Source organism: Lichenostomus cassidix, chromosome 1 (assembly GCF_008360975.1).
Source record: "Lichenostomus cassidix isolate B80296 chromosome 1, HeHo_3.0, whole genome shotgun sequence".
Classification (NCBI taxonomy): domain Eukaryota; kingdom Metazoa; phylum Chordata; class Aves; order Passeriformes; family Meliphagidae; genus Lichenostomus; species Lichenostomus cassidix.
The window spans coordinates 78,006,130-78,030,621 of record NC_139479.1 but is presented as its reverse complement, the minus strand read 5'-3'; the positions used below and the strand labels follow the sequence as shown (position 1 = coordinate 78,030,621).

The 24,492-nt window shown below is 38.6% G+C and overlaps 1 protein-coding gene across 2 annotated transcripts in view; it reads left to right on the top strand.

Moving 5' to 3' along the window:
• The first annotated feature begins 348 nt into the window (after window positions 1-348).
• CEP295 (centrosomal protein 295) overlaps window positions 349-24,492 on the top strand; it is a 40,730-nt gene continuing 16,586 nt past the window's right edge. Inside the window, exons 1-17 of one of the 2 annotated variants that reach the window (XM_085065048.1) lie at window positions 349-453; window positions 2,023-2,156; window positions 2,447-2,647; window positions 4,431-4,555; window positions 5,327-5,420; window positions 9,054-9,167; window positions 10,072-10,212; window positions 11,327-11,510; window positions 13,242-13,433; window positions 14,325-14,543; window positions 15,897-16,027; window positions 17,527-17,739; window positions 18,811-18,908; window positions 19,025-20,141; window positions 21,109-21,274; window positions 21,433-21,585; window positions 22,949-23,170. In XM_085065048.1, coding sequence (XP_084921174.1) covers window positions 360-453; window positions 2,023-2,156; window positions 2,447-2,647; window positions 4,431-4,555; window positions 5,327-5,420; window positions 9,054-9,167; window positions 10,072-10,212; window positions 11,327-11,510; window positions 13,242-13,433; window positions 14,325-14,543; window positions 15,897-16,027; window positions 17,527-17,739; window positions 18,811-18,908; window positions 19,025-20,141; window positions 21,109-21,274; window positions 21,433-21,585; window positions 22,949-23,170 — 3,598 coding nt within the window. In that variant the 5' untranslated portion in view covers window positions 349-359. Of the gene's footprint in view, window positions 454-2,022; window positions 2,157-2,446; window positions 2,648-4,430; window positions 4,556-5,326; window positions 5,421-9,053; window positions 9,168-10,071; window positions 10,213-11,326; window positions 11,511-13,241; window positions 13,434-14,324; window positions 14,544-15,896; window positions 16,028-17,526; window positions 17,764-18,810; window positions 18,909-19,024; window positions 20,142-21,108; window positions 21,275-21,432; window positions 21,586-22,948; window positions 23,171-24,492 lie in introns of both variants that reach the window. The other variant, XM_085065041.1, reaches the window with a different exon arrangement.

Below are 24,492 nucleotides of genomic sequence, written 5' to 3'. Positions count from 1 at the left end.
GCTTTATTCCGCTCCCTCAGCACTGCAAGCGTGGCCACGCCCTTCCCACGCGAGCACTTGGAAACTCCGACCAGGGGCTACTGGTGCGGTGTTGTGAGGGAGCCGTGGTGACAAACCCCTTCGCGTGCGCAGAGAATGCCGCGTTAGGGCGAGCGAGGCATGGTCCGCATTCGGTCGGTCACCGGGAAGGCTGACTGGGCACGAAGGTACGGACACGGCCGCCATGGGAGGCAAGCGCCCTCTTCGCCCACAGCGCCCGGTTTATATCGGGCGCGCGCGCCTCCGCCGCCGTCCCGAGTCCCCATTGGCCAGCGCGAGGAGGGGGCGGGGCCCGGGCAGCCCGGGGCGGGCGGGGGCGCATGCGCAATGGCGTCCCGTGGTGGCCGCGGGGTCACGTGCCGGGGGCGGCCGTTGGCGCTAGGGCGAGCGGGACAGCGCAGGCGGCGGCGGAGGGTTCGTGTGGGCAGCTCTGCTCTCTGCTCCCTTCCCTTTCCTCCTTCTCCCCTTTCCTTCCCCCTTTTCCCCCTTTCTTCATTTCCCTCCCTTTCTTCCCTCTCCCCCTGTCTCTTCCCCCGGCTGCTTTACTTTCTCTTCTCCCCGCGCTGTCCCTCCTCAGCTCGGGCAGGTCCCGGTGCCTGGCGGCAGTGTCCCTCAGGGGCCCTCGGCGCCCCGCACCGCCTGCCTTGTGCTGCGGCCCAGCCGGGGCCGAATCTCTGCCTCGCCTCATCCGGTAGATCTAGGCTCTGCCTTGGTCATCCTCCACGTTTTTCCTCTCTTGAGGAGTGTGTGAGAGAGAGTGTGGTGATTTGCTACTTAATGTTGTGCAGTGATGAACTTCTGTACCTCATGGGGTGGCTAAGGGAAGGCAGGCAGGAACCAGGGTGCTACTGTCCCTCTCTATGCTGTAAAGAGCTTGGGGTTTATTTATTTAATAACCCTGTACCACAAGTATTTTACGGATCTTCGGTTTTACATCTCTCCTGATTTCTTTAGAGTTTTGCTGTTTTATCTATGATATTGTATCTATCTCTAAATATACTAAGATCAGTATATATGATGCTGAAATTTTTCCGGGTGTGGCATGTTGGTTAAACTATTAGTGCTACGTGAATTGCTCACAAGTTGTTTTAGAATTAAACAGTGGCTTTGAAGGTCTTTGCTTGTTTTGCACGAATCCTTCCAGTATTATAAATATTGAAAGATCCAGTAAAAATATGGGGGGAGGGGAATTATAGACTAGGCTACATATCAGATAGAAGAAGTTTGGTTTGTTGTTTTGGGGTTTTTTTGGTGTAGATGACAATTGTAATTACAAGGAAAATGGGAAGCAATCTGTAGAACGAGAAGATTCTGGTTTCACAGTAAAATCTCGAGGGAAACATAATTTGAAATTCGTTTGCTTAAAAATGCTTGAATAAAAAATCGTTGGTGAGCAGTTTCAGTTTTCCAGTGAAATGCTTGGCATGCAGACTGTTGCTAGAGTTTCACAGTCGCTAAGGCAGAAAACTTTGGACTGCAGCCAAAAACGTTAACAAATTTATGATTATATCTTATCTTACATCTTGCAGACAACAGTTATGAGAGTATTTCAATACAAATCACCTGAGTGACCAGCCTGCTTTACTGTGGGGTGTGCTTTTCAGTAGCTTGTGTAGTTTGTTTTTTTTTTTAATCTTCCCGGGAGTGGAATGGTGTTCACTCTTCATGGCTGGTCCAGAGTGGAATGTGAATGTGATACTACTGCAGTTTGGTACATAACTCAAAGTAGTTCAAAAGCATTTCTTTCTGTGACTGTGGCAAAGACAGAGCCAATGTTCTTGATTACAGTTAGAATCATTAGGGTTAGAAAAGACTTCTGAGATCAAGTCGAGCCTCCAGCTGGGACAGATATGACCACTTGTAGCTCTCACAGGCAGATACCATGATGGACTTGACAATGTTATGGGAGTATTCTGTTTTTGTAGCTGGTTTGTCAGTGTCACTTATGCACAATTTCTCTTTTTCTTTGCATTGCTCTCATAGAAGTTGATTATTCAACATACCCAAAGATGAAGAGGAAACTTGCAACAGCTGGGAAATTAAGGCTTAGTCCTAATGAAGAAGCCATGTTTCTGAAAGAAGAATATGAAAGAAGAAGGAAACTAAGGTTACAACAGGTAACCAGTACTTTTCCATGTGTTGCATTTCATTTGATGATGTAACAACGAATGTAATTACCTGGAAAGACTATTTGCTGTAAGCTAAATTTCAAGGTAATAGTATTGCAGAATGGTGGAATTTTTTAGGTTGGAAAAGACGCCTGAGATCAGCAAGTGAATGGAATAGTAGATGAGATGGAAAGGAGGAAGGACTATGGAAGGAAGGTCGACTATGTTTGGAAAATATTGCTGCAAAAAGTATTGTGCTTTTTTGAATTTCTGACAAAACATAAATGCTATTTCTACAGGTCAGAGAGCAGCAGAAGCATATCTCCTTCCAGATAAGGCAGAAGGTAAAGCAGAGGAGAGAAGAACAACTGCATCAGTTAGAGGAGGCATTGAGAGCTGAATGGCAGAAGGCACAGGATGAGAAGATGAAAGCCCTGGAAGAGCTGTATTTATCAAGCTTAAGAGCAATTGGGGAGGGTCACCGACAGGCCAAGGAGAACGTAAGTGAGCTGAATATGATTGTGCCATGGTTTCCTCCCAGCCAGCAGCCAAGCACCAGGCAGCTGCTTGCTCACTCCCTCACCAGTGGGGCTGGGGAGAGAATCAGAAGGGTAAAAGCCAGAAAACTCATGGGTTGAGATAAAGACTGTTTAATAGGGAAAGCAAAAGCCATGCACATAAAGCTAAGCAAAACAGGGAATTTAATCACAGCTTCCCATGGGCAGGCAGGTGCTCGGCCATCCCCAGGAGAGCAGGGACCCATCATGTGTAACAGTTACTTGGGAGGACAAATGCCATTACTCCAGAAGTCTCACCTTCCTCCTTCTTTCCCCCCTTTATGTACTGAATGTGATGCCATATGGTCTGGAATGTCCCTTTGGTCAGTTGGGGTCACCTGTCCCAGCTGTGTCTCCTCCCAGCCTCCCAAGCACCCCCAGCTCCCTCACCAGCATTAAAAGCAGGAAAGGCCTTGGCTCTGTGTAAGCTCTGCTCAGCAATACCAAAAACGTCTCTGTGTTATTAACCTGTGTTCAGCACAAATCCAAAGCACAGCCTCATACCAGCCACTGTGAAGAAAATTGGCCCAGCCAAAACCAGCATATATTGTCAGAGAAATTTCTGATGTTTTACAAATACCAAAATTACTCTTTGTTTTTCCTTTGATGCACCTAGTTTTGGAGTCTGATACCTAAACAGATAACTTTTTAACAATGAAAACTTTTTAGAAGTAATAATGTACTATTTTTGCAGAAATCTTCCCACAGGATAGTCTATGGGCCTATCTGCTAAGGCTTTTGCTGGGCAGACTTTAAAAGTTACTTTGTTTGTGTTAGGTTGTATAAATGTACAATCGTGTGTTTGTACTTGACTAAATTGTACATAGTGACTCATTATCTCAATTATGCCAGTAATACAGTAATTTTTTCTCTACCATGTTAAGAAAGTACATTTAATTTTTTTTTTACCTTCAGTGCTCAAGTAACATGGAAAGCCTAGGTAAAGGCTTCAGAGGCCTTTGCATGGACTGCAAATGGATGTCACTTTTTAATTCTGCACCTATAAACTGGTTTCACTCTTTTTAAAATCATGGAACTTGTGTGGACTCTGTTTTAGAGATTATTGAGATTGTTGGATGGAATTTTTCTATAGGTTTGACTCTGGACCAGCTTTATAGGAGTCAACCAGTGGTGCCATAGATTTCTTACATGATTTTTGCAGAATAGCTTACTTCCTGAATTATTCAGGATCTTTAAACCAAGTAAAATAGGATTATGCTCTTCCATATATCAGTGTTTTTAAATCAACTTCTTTATAAAGTCCTTTTCAATTCGGGGATGGGTGAGTTTGCAAAAAACTGTGGAACCACCATCATAGGAACAGAGAACTAATAAATGGTTCTGTTGCTGTGCAATTCTTGCAGTTAATCACTGAACAGTAGTAACATGTTTCATCTACATAGTTTAGTCTGCATTTGCTATGGGGTGTTTATAGGTGTAAATTATCCTATTCATCAAACTGAGGCAGAAGAAGCTAAGATTTCTACATCAACATTTGTTAAATTGTGTGAGGAATGTGGCAGGTTCGCTGCTGGTGGTGGTGGAGAGGAAGAAAATAAAGATAGCAGAGAAGGAAAAGTTACTAGAGTATTTTTACCCTAATACGGTAGAAGGTAGTTTTGAGCTCGTGCTTCTTACCAGCAGTATGTAATTTGAAATATCATACTGATAGTATGAGATGTGAGGAAAATTCTGTATTAAGTGATTGCAAAATTTGAATGTTAAGGAACCCGACTTAGAAGCTCTGGCAAAGCAAGCAGAGGAAAGGAAACAAAGAGCAGAGACAAGACATAGAAAAGCTCTGATAGAGCAGAAGCAACAAAAAGAAAATTTACTTCGTGAGCAAGCCAGGTATGCAATAATTATTTAATTTTATTAAGAATGCATTTTACAGTGTTATAAGGTGAAAGGCAAAAATTTTTATGCTTCTTGCTTGGAGCTTTTGCAGTCTTGAAATTTTATGGGTTAGAGAATTAATGCTCGTAGACAAGCCTGTGGCTTTTGATAAAATCTGTTGCTTTGAAACCAGGACAAAAATGTCAAATATTCAAGCTGGCCTTAAAGACTCTCCAGGAGTTCAGTGACATGAAATGAAATGTTGTCAGGCCAGCTCCTGATGGAGAGTTACTCACTTGAGAAAAGGACTTAGTGCGTTTGTCATGGTCTTTCTTCTTAGGGTTTTTTTAATAAAGCAGATTGGACCAAACTTGAGCTGACATGACAAATGGTCTGTTTCCTCTTAGGAATAATTGTGCTTGAGTAGAGCTGAGACCTGTTAATTAATAGTTATGTATGTCTACATTCAAGCAATTAATGTTGAAGTGTAGAATGCTTTCTGCAAACTTAACTCGAAACCACGTATTTTCTATTGCTTTTGGGATGCTTGTGTGTATTAACATTTTTCATAACTGGAATAAATTAATTTCTAATGCTGCCTTCCACTCTTAAGTTCTGTTGACTTTTCAATATGCTTCCCCATCCCTATGGCCCAAGCATTCAATGCAGGTAGTTGGGAATCTGATTTTAGGTGTACCTTTTATTTTGCACTGTTCTGTCACTATTGCTTGAATGATTTTCCTTCTCTCTTCTCTTTTGTGGTTTGTTTTGGTTTTGTCCCCCAAGACGAGCAGATGCACGTAAACGTGCTCTGGAAGTGGAAAGACAAAGAGCAGCCAAAGTTGCAAGCCTGCCACCTCCTCCACCACGTCCTTTTGAGGTATGTACCCCTGATGCAAGGGTGATCACCATTTCAGGGTACCATATATATTTATTGGTCTGACTCCTCACAACAGAATAACCAGAGTTGGTATTTGCATACTATAGGGAGAGTGGTTCAACAAAAATGAAGAGAACTAATTAATTATGTATTAGCAGATTTCTTGCTACTAGGCTTTGGTACTTTATTGATCTCTTGTTATATGTGGATTTTATTTCTTGTCATCGGACTCTTATTTTTGTAGTTAATGTGCCTTTTTAAACTTTTATCATGTCTGATTTTCATTTAACAGCCCCAGTGGTATGAAACTATACAATGATTTCTCTCAGAATGTACATTACATGCCTCCTCAGCTTTCTGTCATACTTCTGCTTTGTTTCCAAGTTTCTCTAGGTTCTGGTGAAACCAGAATTGCATATACAGTTGTGTTGGATGACATGTGCTCTATTTAAGTATTGTTCCTTTCCAAAAATTAATGCATTTCCACCCATGAGCACATGTGCTTTACTCACCTCTTCAACAAATGTGATTTGTGACTGGTTTTAGCAGAGTTTGCAAACGTCTGGGTTTTCTACAGTTATGAAGTTCATGTGATAATGGCAAATTGAATCAGTAATACTGCAGACTTTGAGTTTTTGTTGAGGAAATAGATTGCTCTTTTTCAGTATAGCACAGCGTGTCAATTTGTGCCATTTAAAGACTAGCTGATTTTAAGCCTTTTTCCTAGTTTTCATATCTGGATAGATTATAATCCTTTTGTTGTAGACTTACGTTGCTGGGAGGGCACAGGGTAAAGAATAAAGTTATTTTCTTCAAAGAGTTATTGGGTGCCATGTACCTAATGAGGGAAAATGCTAAGTAATTGAAAGATTGAGAGATTTTATTCCTGTTTCTGCTTCAAGAGAGAGAAAACAAAAGATACTGACTATCAGTTTGGGGGAAGGTAAATCTAGAGCATTATCTTGCAAGTGTATTACTCAAAAGGCACTGAATTGGAATTGTTTACTCTAAATCCTGTGAATTACAGCAAATTACAGCAAATTACAGGGTCATCTGAATAAGCTTCCTTGTTTTTTTGAATCAGTTTGCATAAGGAGCTTATTAAATACAACTATAATCATAATATGATGTTCTGTTGCAATAACAATTGACTAAAATTTCATAAAATGGAGCTAGGGCAGTGTTGTTCATTGCACTATTAATAGAATACAAGAAATATTTTTTGAAGATACTCCTAATATTGTTACTTTACCCAGTTAGAAAAAAATATTTTTACTCTATTTTCATAACCCATTTTGGTTCTCAGAAGGATGGATTTTTAGGAGTTGAGATCATACTTAGTTAGACCAAATGAAAAGTTATGTAATTGAAGTTAAACTGTAAAGACCATTTTATTTCAAGTGTCACAGAGTAAACTTACTTTTTCTTATATGACCTATTAGATTTTCATGTAATGAAAATAAAACCTAAAAAGTGTTAACTGTACTCTGCTTGAGTATTCATAGCATTTGTAGTGTTAAGGTGGTGGGTTTTTTCTTGGGTTTTTTGTACCATTTAATGATACATTGCTGCTCCAGTTTTGCGAGATTTTAGTATAGAACTATTTGCTTTTTGGAGGGAAAAAAAAAAAAAGAGGGAGGAGTTACAAAACCTTGATGGAAGTGTGGTATTTTTTTCCAGCCTAAATTGCTTTTGACATTAATTGAAAAATTGCAGCCTTTACCATAATTCTCACATCTTCACAGCTTTTGAGTAAAATTCTGGAGATTTGATTAATTGCATGTATTAATTAATTACTGATTTGCTAATTTTATATTTTAAAAAATAATTTGGAAGAGAACTTTAATTGTACATTCTAAAAGTAACGCAGTGCAGAGCAAGCAGTGGTAATTTGGCTAATGAGGTTTAGGCATGGGGCTTGTCCTCAGAGCTATAATCAGTATCTGCAAGTGTTTTGGTTAATATTGATCTGTTACAATTACTATGATTTTAATTGACTAAGAAATTTAGCAGTTTATTTTTTTGCCTACTAGAATAACATGCATTTGTTTAAGGACCATCAGATAAGTTACTGAAGTCCTGTTGGTAAGGCTAAAAGTAGTTTTACCAGTTTTCAGTGCCTTACAACAAGAGACACTGAAGCGCTGGAGTGTGTCCAGAGAAGGGAAAGGGAGCTGGGAAGGATCTGGAGCACAAGTCCAATGAGGAGTAGCTGAGGGAGCTGGGGATGTTTAGTCTGGAGAAAAGGGAGCTCAGGGGGACCTTGTTACTCTCTACAACTGCCTGAAAGGAGGTTGTAGCCAGGTGGGAGGTGGTTTCTTCTCCCAGGTAAAAGGTAATAGGACTAGAGGACATAGTCTCAAGTTGTCCCCGGGGAGGTTTAGACTAGATATTAGGTAAAAATTCTTCACCGAGAGGCTTGTCAAGGACTGGAACAGGCTGCCTGGAGAAGTTGTAGGGTTACCATTCCTGGAGGTATCTAAGAGATGTGAGATGTGGCACTCCAGGAGCATGGTTTAGTGGTGGACTTGGCAGTGCTGAGTTAATGGTTGGACTTTAAAATTTTTTCCAGTGTAAATGATTCAATGATTCTCTGATTTTCATGTAAAAAACTTTACTTTCTACAGTCATCCTAAAATAGTGATAGCCAATACAGAAATTTTGTATGCCTCTTCTTAAGCAGAGATAAGATACTCCTGAGGCTTAATGCTGCTCTTTGTTTGTGTGCATTTCTTTATGGTCATGTTAGTTTTAGAACACTCAAGCTACACATCTTGCTGATTTAGCTAATGTGGAAAAGAAACCCTTTTCATGAGAAAGTCGAGGGAAGAGGAAGCTGAGAGTAAATTAATGGAGGAGATGTTAAGAAGTACAAAGGCAGCTCCTACAGGATATTGAGTTAGCTAACACGACTGCTTCACTGAGAACGTGAGGCTAAGCCAAAGAAAAGGGAGGGTCTGATCACTCATTGTTCAGACTTTTACAAAAGAAATGTGTTGAAATGCATTAACGTACCCAAAGGTTGAAAAAAAAAAAACAACCAGCAATTTAGCATTCTATTAATAGAAACTTTTAATTGAAGTTACAGAAAATGCTCTTTTCTCTGGTCAGCTAATAAATTGGACATAATGGCTCTTAGTTTCCTGAAGCAAGTCTCTACTTTGCTTCTGAAAAGTAGAGTTACTTTGCTGTTAGGTATAATTATATTGTGGGTCTGTTGTTGCCCTGCTCTGCAGTGAGTGTGACAGCTGTTGTAAGTGGGATTTGTATTAGTGCATTAAACTCAAGTGCTTTTAAATTAGTGCTTTTGAAACATGGCACTGAGGAGCATCAATTTGTGTGGAGGGGTTTGCCTAACTAAGACTGTTAGATGCTCTCAATTATTAAAGCCCTCTTGCTTTGCCTTGTGCTGATGTGGTTTATTAATTATTACATGTATATAAGGTCTTAAAATTTTCAGGACAGAATTTGGTGCGGTGGGTTTCTTACAATAGTAATAGTAATAATAGTAATAATAATAATAATAATAATAATAATAATAATAATAATTTAGCTTTACTGATCACTTCTATTTAGTTGCTTTGCTGGAGTTACTGTTCTGTTCTACAGCTCTAGTTGTACTTTTCTTCCTAGAGTTTTGAAGTGAGAAAGATTGTCGCAATGAAGCCCTCTGGTGCTGGCAAGTTTTCTCTTACACGGTACCATATTTCTGAAGCTTTGGTGGACAGAGAAGTGGATGGAGAGCAGGTGATTAACTCCAAGTGTTTGTGCTACAGGCTTGCTTATGTATTTCTTTACATTGCATAGGGTCTGGATATCAGCTGTTAGGTTTTCTAGAAGATATGTTTATGTTTAAAGATATGGACTTGTATAAAGCAGCTGTTACACAACTTACTAAAGAGAATCTTAGATGGGCAAACTTGTAAAGCCTGTCATGTGATCTGTCACTTGGGGAAATCACACCTGGTAGTCCCTTGTGAACAGACCTCTGTAAGAAGGTGAGACCTCAAGACTGGCATAACGTTCAAACACCCAAATTGGAAGATTTGTGGCTTATGCTGAGTTGACAGTTGTGGTTGCCCTGCTTTTCTCTCTTCCCTTATTTTTTTTAGCAATGTACTCCCAGACTTGCCTTGCATTTCCTTTGCTTATTTGGAGTGATATTTTTTTTTCATGTTAGTAAGATTTTTATTCTTTGAAAATTGCAGATTGTTTCTGATTTCCCAACTGAGATTGAAAATATTTCAGGGGTTTTTCCCCCCTTGTTTAAAACAAAACCATGAGGCTAGAACTACTCAATCCATAGTGTTGACCATATTATTCGTTTTACCATTGTATTGCAGGAAAAATAACGACTTTGCTATAATAAATAAATCATATAAATGATTGTCCCTGGTACAGCTTGAAACTGAAACACTTTGACACCTAAAGTTACAAAATAGGTAAATACACATTTTTTTCCAAGGGTGAAAAAATGAGTTTGGTCCTGCTTCCAGCATAAACATCCAAGGATATTCATATGGCATTGTATGTCTTTTTTTAGAGTGCTCTTGCTGCAGAATTATTAATAAATATATTAATATTATTTATTGTCACATACGCTTTAAACTGTTAAAGAACTTTGAGAATGAAACTATTGGTTGACTGCCAGCCAGATGTTCATTTAGCTGCTGAAGAAGAAGAGAGACGTTTGGAGGAACTAGAAAGGGAGGCAGAGAGGGAAAGAAGAAAGCAGCTTGAAAAGGCGCACGTTAGAGGAAGTCATGCCTTGAAGAAGATCCAGTTGGCCAAGGTAGGCAAAGTAGTAATGCCTGTTTTTAATGTCAGAATGACACTAAGTAAGTTGTACTTAAGTAAGTTAAGTAAGTTGTAGGTAGGTGCTTAATAAAGAAATTGTATTTATAGGAGGGAAATTGATGGCCTAAATAAAGTTAGCAGAACATCTTTAAAAAGTCAAAATCTGTTGGCTTTTATTTTTGCATCTAGAAGGAGTGAGAATGAAAAAATATTCTCTAATTTTTGTTATCTGAATGTTTGACCAGCTATTAACTAGTAGTAATAGTCAAGCAAAACTGTTTTAATAGGTGATGAGTTCTACTTTTCCACATTAGCTTTAGTTGGAGTTGGTTATTTTGTACTTAAGGGGAAAAAATTACTGCTAAGAAGGTAACGGGGTTTTTTGTATTTTGAAAACTTTTCAAAGCTTTTACTTAAAGACTGACATTCTGTTAGCGTGCAAGTCTGGAAATGTTGAAATTGTTTCCTTTAAGAAATAGAAACTGAACTACTCAGAAAAGTCTTTGTACTGAGAGCTACATTCAAATAAATTTCATTGTCTTTTACCTTCACAAGTATTTTTGGTGGCTAGAAATAGCAAAAGCTTCCTTTTTACCAGCTGAGATATGATTGGCCCTGAATGAGTAACCAAATTAAAACAGGGATTTCTGGAAATGTTACCAGTGCTCCTGAAATTAACAGAAAAAAAAAAACCTCCCAGCAAACGTTTTTTTTTAAAAATAGCTCTCACTTATATTCAGTGTGCCAAAGAGCATTTAGTTTATGTCTTAAAAAGTGGCAGTTGCTGAATTACATAGTAACAAAAGATACTTGCCAAAAGAAGTACTCGTTTACCTTATAAAAACAGAAGATTTAATTTTCTTGAGGAAAGTTGGCCTACACTCTGGTGTAGAGTGTGATCCTTTATTTAACATTAGATCTTCTAGGTAGTGTTGATGACTCCTGTGTCTAAAGGTCTGATACAGCCTTCTCCTGAGGAAGTTCTTGGAACATTAAGGATTAAACAAACATCATAATGACCAAATGGAAGCATTTTGTATCAGTCCTGGTGTGTGGCTGTCTGAATGTGAACACTAAAAGTTTATGTTATCCCTTCTTTGTACTTGAAGGGCAGGGAAAGGCTCCTGGAGGAACTGGAACAAATGCAGACTCAGGATCGGATGCGCAGGATGCAGGTTGTCGCACAGATGCCACGTCAGCTTTCAGTGCCACCATGCAAACGCAGGGAAATAAAAGAAGAATGGCAGAGAGAATTGGAGTCTGCATTTGAAGAAATGTACAGTGAAGACAGGAGTAAGTTCTTTGTTGGAGTTGCTGAATCTGGTACCCAATGGAGGAGGGGCTGCTGCAGCTCCCTCTTCCAGGTCCAGCTGGTAGCAAGGCCCTGTGTGTATTCACAGTAGGCACACACACAAACCAGGCTTTCAGGGCACCTGCACAAAGCTGGCCAAGCAGGCCAACACAGAAAACACAGCACTCACATAAAGTACAAACAGCACAAATGGCCCCCTTCTGTTTATTGCTCTGGCTGATCAAGATGAAGGCCTGTTAGTGGGATATATGTCTGTGCATATAATATGGGTCACTCCAGCAGGTGGTCTTAGACTCTCTATTCAGTAGTTGTCCCCTGTATCCCAGGTCTCTATCTGCTACTCTACAGATCCTTCTTAGGTCTTAAACACCCAGTCTACCCAGCTTCATCCTGGAGCCTTACACTTACCTGTCATATTCACATGCACTCAAATGCACATGTGCTGAAATATGTGCTGTGGATCACTTGGTGAATAGCTTTAGACACTCACTGTGTCTGGCAGCTGGCCCTTGATCCTTAGTCTTCCCAGTTGCTGGCTCCTGGACATGTGAACACCCAAGATCTGCTGGTCCATTCCAGGTGCTGCTGCATGGAGCCTGCTGCGCATGTGAGCATGTGCACAGACATTCACATGCTGTGGATCCCTGTAGGAACTGATCTTACATACTCAGTCTACCCAGGAGCTGACCCTGGATGCTGTTGTCTTGGAGATGCACACACAGGTGCTGGCAGGTTTCTTAGGATCCCTTCATCTCTTCTGTGGCTGGCTTGAATGCTTGGGTCTCCTGATCCCTCCACTAGACAGCTAGTAAATCCTCTGGCCTCTGCAATACCCAGCACAGTCTTAGAGCTGCCTGATGTGTAGCTCCTAAGCCTCTCACCATTCTTGCTGTGTAGTCTGGCTTGCAATTTACTAGCCACTGCATGCTGATACTCATCCCCAGCTAAATCCACTCATTATGGCATCTGCAGTTGTCAGTGCTCTAGACACAGGTGCACTTGTCACTTCTGGTCCCTATTTGAGTTGCTGGCCCTTATTTATCTATACACACACATGTCTACACACTGGAAGACAGCTACCAGTGGAATTTGGTGAGAAGACAGAGCAGACTATCAGGCACAGACAAAGGTATTGACAGTCTCATTTTATCTCACTGTTTTTATATTTTTGTCTCATACTTGTTCTGCCCCCTGACTAAGTTGATCCTTCCCTTTCCCTGCCTTGGGTTCCTCCCCTAATTATATATAACAAGGATACAATTCCAAGGTGACCTTCCCCTGTGTCCAACATTCCTTGTAGGCAGTATCCCGCAAAATTCCTGTTTTGCAGTCTTCTGGGATTTCACACCAGGACCATGTGATCACCCTCCTGTGGCAGCCTCCTGAGCAGCCAGGTCAGGGTGTGTCTTTTCCCAGATGAAGTTCTGTGAGCTGCTTTTTGTGTAAAGATGAGCCTTTCATAACATCAACTTTTATTTTGAAAAACATAGCATATTCTAGTGGAAACTGCTGTGGAGGTTCTGAATGAATAGATGGCTATTGATCTAAACAGTTTTGAGTCTTCTGTTTTGGCAGGAAAAAAAGTTGGATTAAATCTATTGTGAAACAATCTGTTGATACTTGAATTTCCTGGGGATTTGTATGTGAATGTAGTCTTGCAGTGTTGTTTGTATTCCAAATGGTCATTTTATTTCATTGTGTTCTTTAATTAGACATGAAAGGAGACCTGATTTTGCAGTTTGAACCACAACCTTTGCCAGCCCCTTCTGACAGAGCTCAAGATAATGATCTTGATATCTCTTTGGAGCAAGAATCTGCTTGTGACACTCAGCCAGAGCTTCCTTGTGATACTCAAAAAGAATCAGAATCTGTGATAGAAGAAGAGGTCCCTAATAAACCAGAAAGTAAAACTTCTAAATTTCATACTTAAACTTTTTAATTTTTTATTAGGAAATATTAGTCTATATATAAAATAAATTAATTTTAGTAATAACTAAAATGCCTTCAATAGTAAAGCTTCTTAATGTGTGTAAAATATTTCCGCATCATGTGGTTTATGCTGTTTAGCACAGATGATGATACCCTAATGATTACGAATTTAAAAATGAAAGTATGATTTCTTTTTCTGGTAGTTCATTAGTATACTGAGAACAATTTTCAGTAGTAAGAACTACGTTGTTAGTAGCCATAATTATTCCTATATAATTAATATGAATTGTGGACTGATGCTGGTGTGTGAACTTAAACAATAATTTTCTGGTTTGAAGTATTTCAAAGTTAAAGGTTTCCTTTGTATGCAAGTCTGCTCATTGTGTGTCCTTTATGTTCAGGTTTGAGGTTGAGTTGCTGCATATTGTGAGTAGGCTGGAAGAGATGCATGAGTGTCATGTTTGCTTGTGGCATGTCCAGGGTCATGTGATGTGAGTCACAAGTGTCTCAGTGAACTTTGCTGCTTGCATCTTCTGCATCCTTGGCGTGGTACAGTCTGGTGTTTGGTCTGTGGTGCATTGTGCTGCCAGTGTTGATAAAAAGCAGAGGGCAGGAAATGCAGGCAGGTGTGGGGATAGTACTGCTTATTTCTGCAGCAGTTTGTGAAACCCTACATTCAGCTTAGCCCTTCTTTATAGCTTGAAGAGACAAATTACTGCTTCTCTCTTGCAGGTAACGGAAAATATTGCTAAGATTTTAAAAGCTATTTGTCCAACTCTGTAGACAATTTTTAAAATATAGTTGTTTTTTTTTAATGATGTGAAGATATTCATTACCCAAAACTTAACAGTATATATTCTTTATAGGACATGAAGAAGGACAAACTTGCCAACCTCGATCAAAACTTGCATTAAAGAAATTGTTGAAGAAGATTAGAAACCAAAAAGAGGAGTGGACATCAAAAAGTGAGAGTCAGAGTGAATTTGAGACTATTGTATCAGGCACAATTGCTAGTGAAGAGAGACCATTATGTGATTTAGAACTTAACAATGAGCAGCAGAAAAATACAGTATCTGAAGCCAAAGGTATGTAGTACATACTTGCATCAAAGTTTGTTGTGTAGGAGCAAAAATACTTGTGGGGAGGGAAGCTGTGACAAAACTCTATAATGAGCCTTCAGTGTTAAATGTTTTGTCATGTTGAATGAAAGTACAGTTTCCTATCTGTGCTCACAAGGCATTGTGGATTTGTTGAAACCACAAATAGGAGAGGTTTTTGCTCTAATGTCCAGCCTATCCATTAAGATCTTGAAGAGAACAGATGTCCAGAATACCTGTCTTTCAAATCTCACCCAAAATGTTGTCACGCTTCACACTTGATATTGCCATGCTTTAACAGGTATTTGCTTCTGGGGATAGAAATCTCAGTGCAGGAGTTGGCCCTGAAGTTCTGTACCTGCTGAACTGGAAAAGCCACTGTCTTTGGATATTCACGGCTATAGATGCCCAAGACAAGCATAAGCTGATCAGTGGATTTTTTTTCTGCTTTTACGCACCGTTCCAAAAAGCCTTTTTGTAAAACTGAAATTTATAGCAATGTCTAATGTTTGGTAGCCAAATCATCTTGGGGTTACTTCCTGTGTTTATCCTTGGTGCCCTTCTGGTTAGGGTAGTGCTGAAGCTGGTAGTCTTGTATGCTGAGTGGGATTTCTGAAGTTTTCAAGTGATCAAGTTGTGGCATGTTTTTTGGTTGTGTGTTTTTTGTTTGGGGTTGTTGGGGTTTTTTGGGTTGGTTTTGGGGTTTTTTTAGGGTTTTTTTGGTTGGGATTTTTTTTTGTTGCTGTTTTTAGGGTTTTTGTGGGGGTTTTTTTGTTTGGTTTTTTGTTGTTTTTTTTTTTTCTTTCATAGAGTACTTGGTTTTTAAACAAAATAAAGTGATTTAGTTCAAGCATGTACATGGATATGCCTGCCTAATGCCTGGGGATTGGAGAGTGCAGTGTGAGCTGCTATTTGAAGCTAAGAGTACAGGATTGAGACTTGCTTTTTGTGCAATAGTCAAGTGTTAGATCATTTACCCAGTGACTGCCAGTTTTAGACCCTCTTTCTTCCAAGAGGTTAATGTGTGGGTTTTGATTCTTCAGGATGATCTTGCTTTTGAGCTCCCAGGTAATCTTTTATAAGTAATTTTCAGTCCTATTGAAGCAGGGACATTACTGTGTATTCAAGAAAGACACACAATAAAGGGCAATTAAAGACTTAAATAGTATAAAAACCTGATTTTCCAGCTTATGGAGAAAGGCAGAGAAGTAGGATAGAGATCTTTTCAAGAGCAGCTTATCCATTTTGCTTAAAGATATTGGGAAACGGTAAAGCAAGATGTAAAGAAGATCCAAGGCTCACTCTGACTGCAATTACAGCTAAACAACATGTATATTTTAGGCCCTATGAAAACATTGGAAAATACAGTTGCAGATGAACAGTCAGTTCTAATCCATCCTCAAGAACAAGCAGCTAAAATCAGAATGGAAGAGGCAGCTAAAATTAGAATAGAAGAGGAGAGACAGAAGTGGGTAAGTGTGTTTGTATTTATTCCTATCTCAGTTAGGGTGTAAAAAAATTATTTACAGAAGACTTCAAAATGTTTCAGGTTATACAGGAGCTATAGGTGCTCTTGACATACAAACTTTTACTGTGACATTTTCTATACTTTTTAAAAATGACGAAACTCTACCTGGAATTTAGAATAGAGTGGAAAACCCAAGTTTCTTAAAATCTAGCAAGTCCTGTAGGGAAGGAATGTAACCATGGTTAAAGGAAAATTCCAACTGTACGTTACTACCTTTGCTTTATAAAGGGAGGATACAGAGAGCAATACACAATTCTGAAAACTTAATTAACCTTGTGTAATAATGTAGGAAGGTCTATGGGACTGTGTTTAGAGTGACAGGAAAAGCATGCAAAACTTGAGTAATTTTTTTTCTGGTTAACCAGGAAGCAGATGAAAAGAGGTTTTTGTGTCTCTGGAAATGCTGTATTTATTATACTTAGAAAATAATAACTTTGTGTTATTATTTGTGTATTGCATATGTGTTTCATTGTATTTTAATTTTTGTTGTATTGCTAGAGACCGACCAGCTACTACATGGTGGTTTACTTTTTAAAAAAAAAGTTGAAATTTGGGTCTCATTGCAGCTTTAAATTTTAGAGTTTAGGTTCAGAAATAAAGAAAACAAAAATTTGACAAAATATTAACAAACATTTTAGGGGGGAAAAAAAAAAGCAACAGATCCTTTATGAAAGTGTGGCTACTTTCTTTAACCTTCACTTTCTCCCACTTTGCGCCTGGCCAGGTGTCCACATTAACTGTTCTCAGGTTCAGCTTTTTCTCGGGTTGCTTTTCCTGACATTCCCATTCAGATTGTCATTAAAGGCTGTTGTCCACGTCATCTTTGCCAGTACTTTGAAATTTTTCTTTGCTTCCATTCTAAAAGCACATATGCTGTTGCTGAGTGTGGATCTAAGTGAATTGTAGCTGATAGGTACATGGAAAGAGAATAAAACAGAGGTTTATGGAGTGCTGTCAAAGTGGTTGTACTACTTCAGAGGTTTTTGGAGTGCTCTCAAAGTGGTTATACATTAGCTATATCAGAAGTTTTGTAAGGCTTGAATTAACATTTAAATGTGTTGAACTCTGATGAAAAACTCAATAAAACACAAAATGGATTTCTGAGGTAAGTTTAAGAAAAGGACTTCTTTTGCAGTCTTCAGAAAATAATAATGTATCGCGAATGGATTCTGATTTTAACCAGTTTATTAATTTGAGAAGAGATAATAAGGCAATAGTAAATTAATTCAGGGACTGTTGGAAATACCAGACCAGTAAAACAAAATTATTCCTATAGACTTTGGAACTACCTTTAAAGGTCTGTTGCAGTTTGGAAACCTATCACAAACAATAGAATTTCTTCTGTAATTTGGAACAAAGTTCTGTGTGTGGTGGTGTGTGTGAGCAGTTTGGTTTCTTTGTCATTCAGTTCTAGAGATTCCCCCTCATTTTTCTTTTCGGTAGAATGGGGAAATAGAGCAACAGAAGCAGGAGCAGTTGGCCTTGATTAAAAAAATTGAGGAAGAGAAAGCACTTTTGGAAGCTGATTATCTGAAGATCCAAATGCAAACCTGTTTGGAGGAGGCTAAGAAAAAAAAAGAAGAGGAAGAGCAGCATCAGCTGGTAGAAAGCCACAGTCTCCCTTCTACAGATCAGAAGAACCAAACAGAACATGAGGTGAAGAATTATGGAAAATTTGGTGTAGGTTTTTAATTACTATTATAATAAAGAACACCATTTACCAATTTTAAACTATATCAGTCTAGAAAATTTTGATTTCTTAGGCTGTGAACTAGAAATTTGTGCATACAAAAGCTTTTTTTCTAATGTAGAGGCTTCTATTTCATGTGGTATCACTGGACCCAAAGTAGTGGCATGAATCTGTGTCAGGAGAGATATAGGTTAGATATTATGAAAAAATGTTTTTAACCAGGAGGGTGATTGGGCACTGGAACAGCTCCCAGAGCAGTGGTAATAGCACCAAGTCTGTCTGAATTCAAGAAGTATTTTGACAGTGCACTACGGCACATGGTATAACTCTTTGGGATGGTCCTGTGCAGGGCCAGGAACTGGACTTTGATGCCTTGTGGGTCCCTTTTAGCTCAAGATATTCTGTGATTTTATGATTCTGTGACTTTGAGTGTTGTATTGTCTCTCTATAGTCCCAGGGACAGCATGTCTGTTTATAATACCTGGTAGTAAAATCTGATTACAGTCACATAATGATTGTGCATTTAGAAATAACCTTTTTCAGGAGGAGAAAAAAGAAATCATAGTGGGGAAAAAAGACACAAAAATCTGCCTCTATTTTTTGTTTGTAAATCTCAAAACAGCCACTTAAGAAGAATTTATGGAGGATGTTGAAGGAAAGTAATCTTTTTTTGTATAAAATCTTGGTTGATTTGCACAACCTATACTCTTTCGAGAGCCTGATTTCTGGTGAGGTGCAGCTATATTGGTTCATTACTCCCTGAGTTTGCAGGATATATTTACCTCTTTAGGCTGAGCTGCTGTAAGCACCATTGACTTTGATGGTGTGTGCAGAGAGACTGTAGCTGTGGGCCATCTGTTGTAGAAACTTCTTTAGCATCATTGCCTCAGGCTGAAATCTCACAGACTTCAAACATGGTGCTACCCAGTGGCTTCTGTTAACTTAGGAGGAAGAACATACAGCTTGAGGTTGTTGCCATAATAGTTTTCTGTGAGTTAGTAGTATATGTGTAATTAAAATTATTTTATTTTGATTAGACTGGAAATGCTACTGTATCAGAAACCAGGAGTCCAGGAGAAGAGAGTCATATACAGACCATCCGTAATTTTCAACAACGCCTTCTACAGCAAAATAGGTAATTGCCTTGGTGGAATGCAAGCCTGTTCAAAATAATTTGAATTGCCTTCATTATTGAAATTGAGGTTTATTTTTGCACTGCTGTGAAAAGATTCATGTTTTCATTCTGTTCAGGTTGCACAAACAGACTATTGAAGAAGCTAAAAAGCATTTACAGGAGTATCAGAATACACTGAAGCAAAGGTACTCATCTACTTCTGCACCACCTCTGAGCTCAATGGAAACAAAATCCATTATTGTAGAGCCTGGCTCAGAACCACTCCTGCAGAGGCAAGGAGCACAGCCAGCACAGTACCAGGCATCAGAACAAGTTCACGCCCAAGAACATGCGTGGTCATTACCTGCATTTTCAGCAACGCTGCCTGTGTTGGAAAAACCATCTTCATGGAAGCAGGAAGAGCAAATGTATAATGCTTGTCATGGCAGATCAGTGCAGTTTTCAGAAGCATCAAAATTGAAGCATGGAGAGTTTCACTTGCCTTGTGTCAGTCCTTCACAGGAACAAGTGGGAGTGTTTGAAGCTGCCAATAGTCACATCAGAGAACCATCCCAGGCCCAGTTACCATCAGGGTTAGTCAGGAAAGATGTCACTGCAGTAAGAACACAACCAGAAGCAAGAAGAACACAACCAGAAGCAGTAAGAACACAACCAGAAGCACACCAACAACACATGAAGTTTGTGTTGCCTGCAGAAAGTTCCTCTGAGTCTTCAGAAACAGTACACTCTATTGAGTTATCTCAGAAGATACCTAACTGTCAAACAGAGACACAAGCTGGAAAAGAGCATCCTTTTAAGACATTCCTCATGCCAGCAGCAAAAACATCTTGTATAGCCTCAGCTGGTCCCTTAGCTTATCAGGAGGGATCTGTAGAGACCACCAGCAAAACAATCCCTGATCAACTCCTCAATGTTTCTGAACCCATGGCTCTAGCGCATGAAGAATCTAAAGCCCAGCGTGTTGAGGAACTGTTGACATCAAAACCAGGAGATGCATCTTTGTTAAATTATTCTGGTATACTGAATTTAAGGGACAGAGTGTTGGCCTCATCAGAAAGCATCCAAGCTCAGCAAAAGTATTTGAAAGAATTGCAAGAGCAGCTAGATGCACAAAGAGAAGCTCTTATTTCTAAACAGAGAATACAGGAACAACTACTTTTACAGAGGCAAGAAAAATTGAAGGAACACATGCAGAGACAGCAAGAGGCTTTGAAAGAATTTCTAAGCAAGCAGGTAAGCTTTATAAACACTTTGCATGAGGAATCATCTAATAGGTGATCAAACCTATGAGTCAGTGCTACCAATTAGCAGAGTACCCCATGGAGTGTTGATGGTTTTAGGTGATTTACCATAATGAAAATTTTAATTAGGACTTGTGATTTGTAATCAGTACTTTTCCTCTGTAAGCCCCAAGAGCACAGTTCTGTTCAGTCTAACAGAAATAGTGTGAATGTACGTGCTTGGTCTCTGAACATGATGCCTTTTGCAATTGTTATGTTGTCTGAAATACCTGTAGGTAGAGTTGTCTTCATATCTATAAATGCACCTCTGTGTGTAAAATAGCCCTTGTATTAAAAATGCTTAAGCAATACCTGAAAAGATACCATAAGCATCTTGAATAGATTGTTTTTAAAGCTAGCCTTTTTGTGTGTATCTACTAGGAAATTGGTTTGGCAGCTGCAGTCTTGACTTGTAATCTGCTTGTTTTTCAGTAACAGAAGAAAAATTTAAGGGTTTTTTTTGAGCTTTTAAAGAGCATCCTTTTGCCTCCCTTTGTGGTGTTTTTTGGTTGTTTTTTTTTTTTTTTAACAGAAGCCATCTTAGAAGAATAACTGTTCTCTATAGTTGCTGTCTTTTGATTTTGCAGTCTCCTAGCAGCTAAAATTGAATTTGGGAGCTGAAAAACTAAAAGAAGCCTTTTCAAAAATTTTTCCTGTTAAAAATGATGAGTATTCTGATCTAACTGCATAAAGGCCTAGAACATGTAACTAACTGTGTTTTAGCATGTTAGGTTTGTAGAACTAAGTAAAATACCTCTATGTCCAAATGTTTTTGTGAGCTAAGCAGATGTCTTGCATACTTGAACTACTTTCTCGACATACTTGATACTGTCCTGCATGGAGTACACACTGAGAAAATGCTTGTTTATTAAATGAGTATAAATATAATCTTATATAAAGCTGCTTCCCCTTCTTCTAAGGTGAGACATTTGCACCCAAATGAAGAAATGACAGAGGCACAAAAGCCCAACTGGATTGATAGAACTGACTTTTTCCAAGTCTCAGAAAACTACCAGCAAGAGAATTGTGGCAAGAGTAAATTTCACAGAATGATTTCACAGTGCATTGGTCCAGTTGAGCAAACTGGTAAGGCTGAATGTTATTTTTCATTGTAATTTTTATTGCTTTACAGCTGAGATGGAGTTCTCTTCCATCTCTCCAAGTTCATTTGAGATATATGTGTGTATATATATGTATATGTGTGTGTGTGTACTCATTGTAACATACTCAACTTTGTTTTACAGAACAATCTGAGAAAGTTCTCTGCAGAGAACCAAAATTGAGATCTTCCAAACCACCTGTGACAAAAGTCAAGTTAGGGCTTGGTTTGGAACAACATGAACTTAGTGTTATTCCAGAAGTAGACACACCGAAGAGTTGCAGCCTCTCTTTTGCAGGTAATACATAAAATACCTAATGAGTGCTGTTATGAGAAGTAGATTGGAGGAATATCATCTTTTCTGAAGAATCTTTTGAGCTGATTGGGAAGTAACAGCTGATATTGTTGCCTTCCAGAAGGTATGACTTATATATTAGGAAAGCAAATTGTAGTTGAGAAAAGTTGATCCTGTCAGTGTCTGTCTAGAAAACCATAATTTAAACAAAATTTCACCAGGAAAACAGAATTCATGGTTATTCCGTGACATAAGTTCCCTGTTGATTTTTCTTTTGAGCAGTGTTTGTGTTAATAGGCAGTTGTACAGTAATTCTAGAGAGAAGTTGGTAGATTTTATTTAAAGGTTTATCTTTCATGCATACAAAGAAAGTGACTGAAATCTTTCAAGTAAGGCGTTAGTATCAAGCTTCTAGAGAAACTTTTAGACTATCTTTTTAGGTTGTTTTTTCTAGTTGCAGAACACTCTCTGCAAAAATAAATTTGGAGAGCAATTACAATTTTATAAATATATTTGTTACAGTCTGCAGGCAATGCTTTGCAGTTCTCTATGGGAAACATTAATTAACAGATACAACAAACTCATATTTTCTAAAGGTAAACATTTAATTTTTTCAATGTCTCTTCACATCTAAAATGTAATACATTAGAAAGTGTTTTATGTTGTGCCAGTGTTCTTAAAAGGGCTCTGCAGAACAATCTGAGTAATTGTAGGCCTGTCAGGCTGGCATTTATTGCAAGTGAAATAATGAAACTACTGATCCTTCAATTAAAGAAAAGTAAGTAATGCTAGTCAACATCAGTTTATGCAGAATAGTTCTTGTTGGACCAATCTGGTATCTTGAATAAATAACAAATTCTGTTGGTGAAGGTTTTGACTGAAGAATATATTTATGTTCTCAAAAGCACTTGGCTTAGTAACATACACTTAGCTGTGTAATACTGTTATGATCCACAGGTGATTTATTCCTGTATTGTCAAACCATTGGTAATGGTAGGTAGTAAAAACTTGAGATTTTTATTGGATTGTGTGGCCAAAAAGGGCTGTTCTGTGTGCCAGGTTGTAAAGACATCTTTAAACCAGAGCAGAGAAGTAATATTGCCTCTGAATCTGGAGAAGTTACTGAAAGTTTTGGTGGATTTGCTATGTGGAAGTCTATGATCTGTATAATCTTTCAGCCTGTATAATCCATAGACTGTGATGCAAAGGTGTTCACTGATGTGATATGGCTAAATTCATTAAAGTGGAGACCATACAGATTCAGCAGGTTACTTCTGTAGAATAGAATGTGCATCTCAGTGTTCCTCATGAAGTGCAAAACACTTCCTTTCTATACCTGAACTGATTATGAATTTTTTAAATTTAGATAAAACAGGTGATGGTACTGGAGAAGCTTCTCTGATTTCAACCTCTGGGGAGTCTGCATGTATGAAACATCACAGTCGTGGTCTTCATGGAGGCACCTTATCCTTGGGCATAACAAACTATGAAGGGAAAACCTCCAATGGAAGTCCAGGGCAAACTAATCCATCAGGGAGATTATTACAAGAATTGTTGACATTGGCTGCTGAATCTTCATATGATTCAGGTGAGAAAATTCTCTTCCTTCACAGAGTTGTGTGAATAACACTCAGCATTGCTGATTTTACTGATACTTATTTGTAGAATATTGCCTGACTTGATAAAGAACATGCAATGCTATTTAATTCTATTGAGTTTTAAGTGTAAAAAAGGGTGTTTAAATAAACACTTATTTCAGAATGAATGAGTTTTTATCTTTGGGTTTTGTTGTGATCCATTATCATTCTAGTCCATTACAAGTCCACATTGCAGTACACTTCATTGCTAGTCAGCAGTTTCTTGTCCAAGGCATATGCTTTTCACCTGTAACCTGTAGAATTGTAAAGGTTTGCAGGTCTTCCAGGTGGGAACCTGTTTTGGGCAGACCAGTGGCATTCTTGATTTAGTACCCAGTGATTCTTGTATTGATAAAAAGGAAATCAAGGCTTAAAAAGAACTCTGGAGTGTTAATGTGTTGATGTAGATGTCCACTGAAAGATCAGTGTATATAAGAAATTACTTTAAAATATGGTTAAGACAAAAAAATAGAAGGCTGAGATCATCATCAGCTCAAAAAAACTTTGAAAGAATCATGTCTTAGGTGTGACAGCCTATTACAAGATGACAGGGTTGCATGGTCCAGTACAGGTTTCAGTATCCATCTAAAATATTATTGGAGCTGCCGAGGAGTTCTCAGAAACTTGGCAGCCTTCATATGCCCATTGTTACAGGCAGTACAACTGTGTAGTTCACATCTCCTGGTTTTGCTAGAAATTTCACCACTGCCTCTAATCTTGAATTTTTCATTTAGTTTGGATTGAGACATCATTTCCAATTCAATCGGATTTACTTGGAGTTGTTTTGAATAAGTACATATAAGCTCATTTTCCTTCAGCTGTTTCTTTATTTCTCGGAATGCTCCTTTTGAAGTATATCTATATTTAAACCTAAATTATCGTTAAAATAATTTGTCTTTTAATAATATTTGAAGAAAAGACTTGTATTTTTGTGAGTAAGTTATAGAAGCATTGCTAGAGCAGCTGTTACCAAATTAATATATGAAATATCTTGGTGTAGTGTCTTTTTACATTATAGATTACTGTATGTGAACAATGCAATACTTTATGTAAGAGGATTAGGAAACTTTATGTGAACATCTATATTAAAAGAAGAGAACCCCAAAGCTTTCTGTGATTATGTATTTAAGAGGATTGCCCTCTTGAGCAGATCAACAACCAAAAGTGCCAGCAATAATCTTGATAATGTGAGGCTGTTAGGCTCTCTCTGGTACTTTCAGTAACTAGTGTGGTATTTTAGCAAGAAAATCTACAGTCCCTTGCACTTTAAATA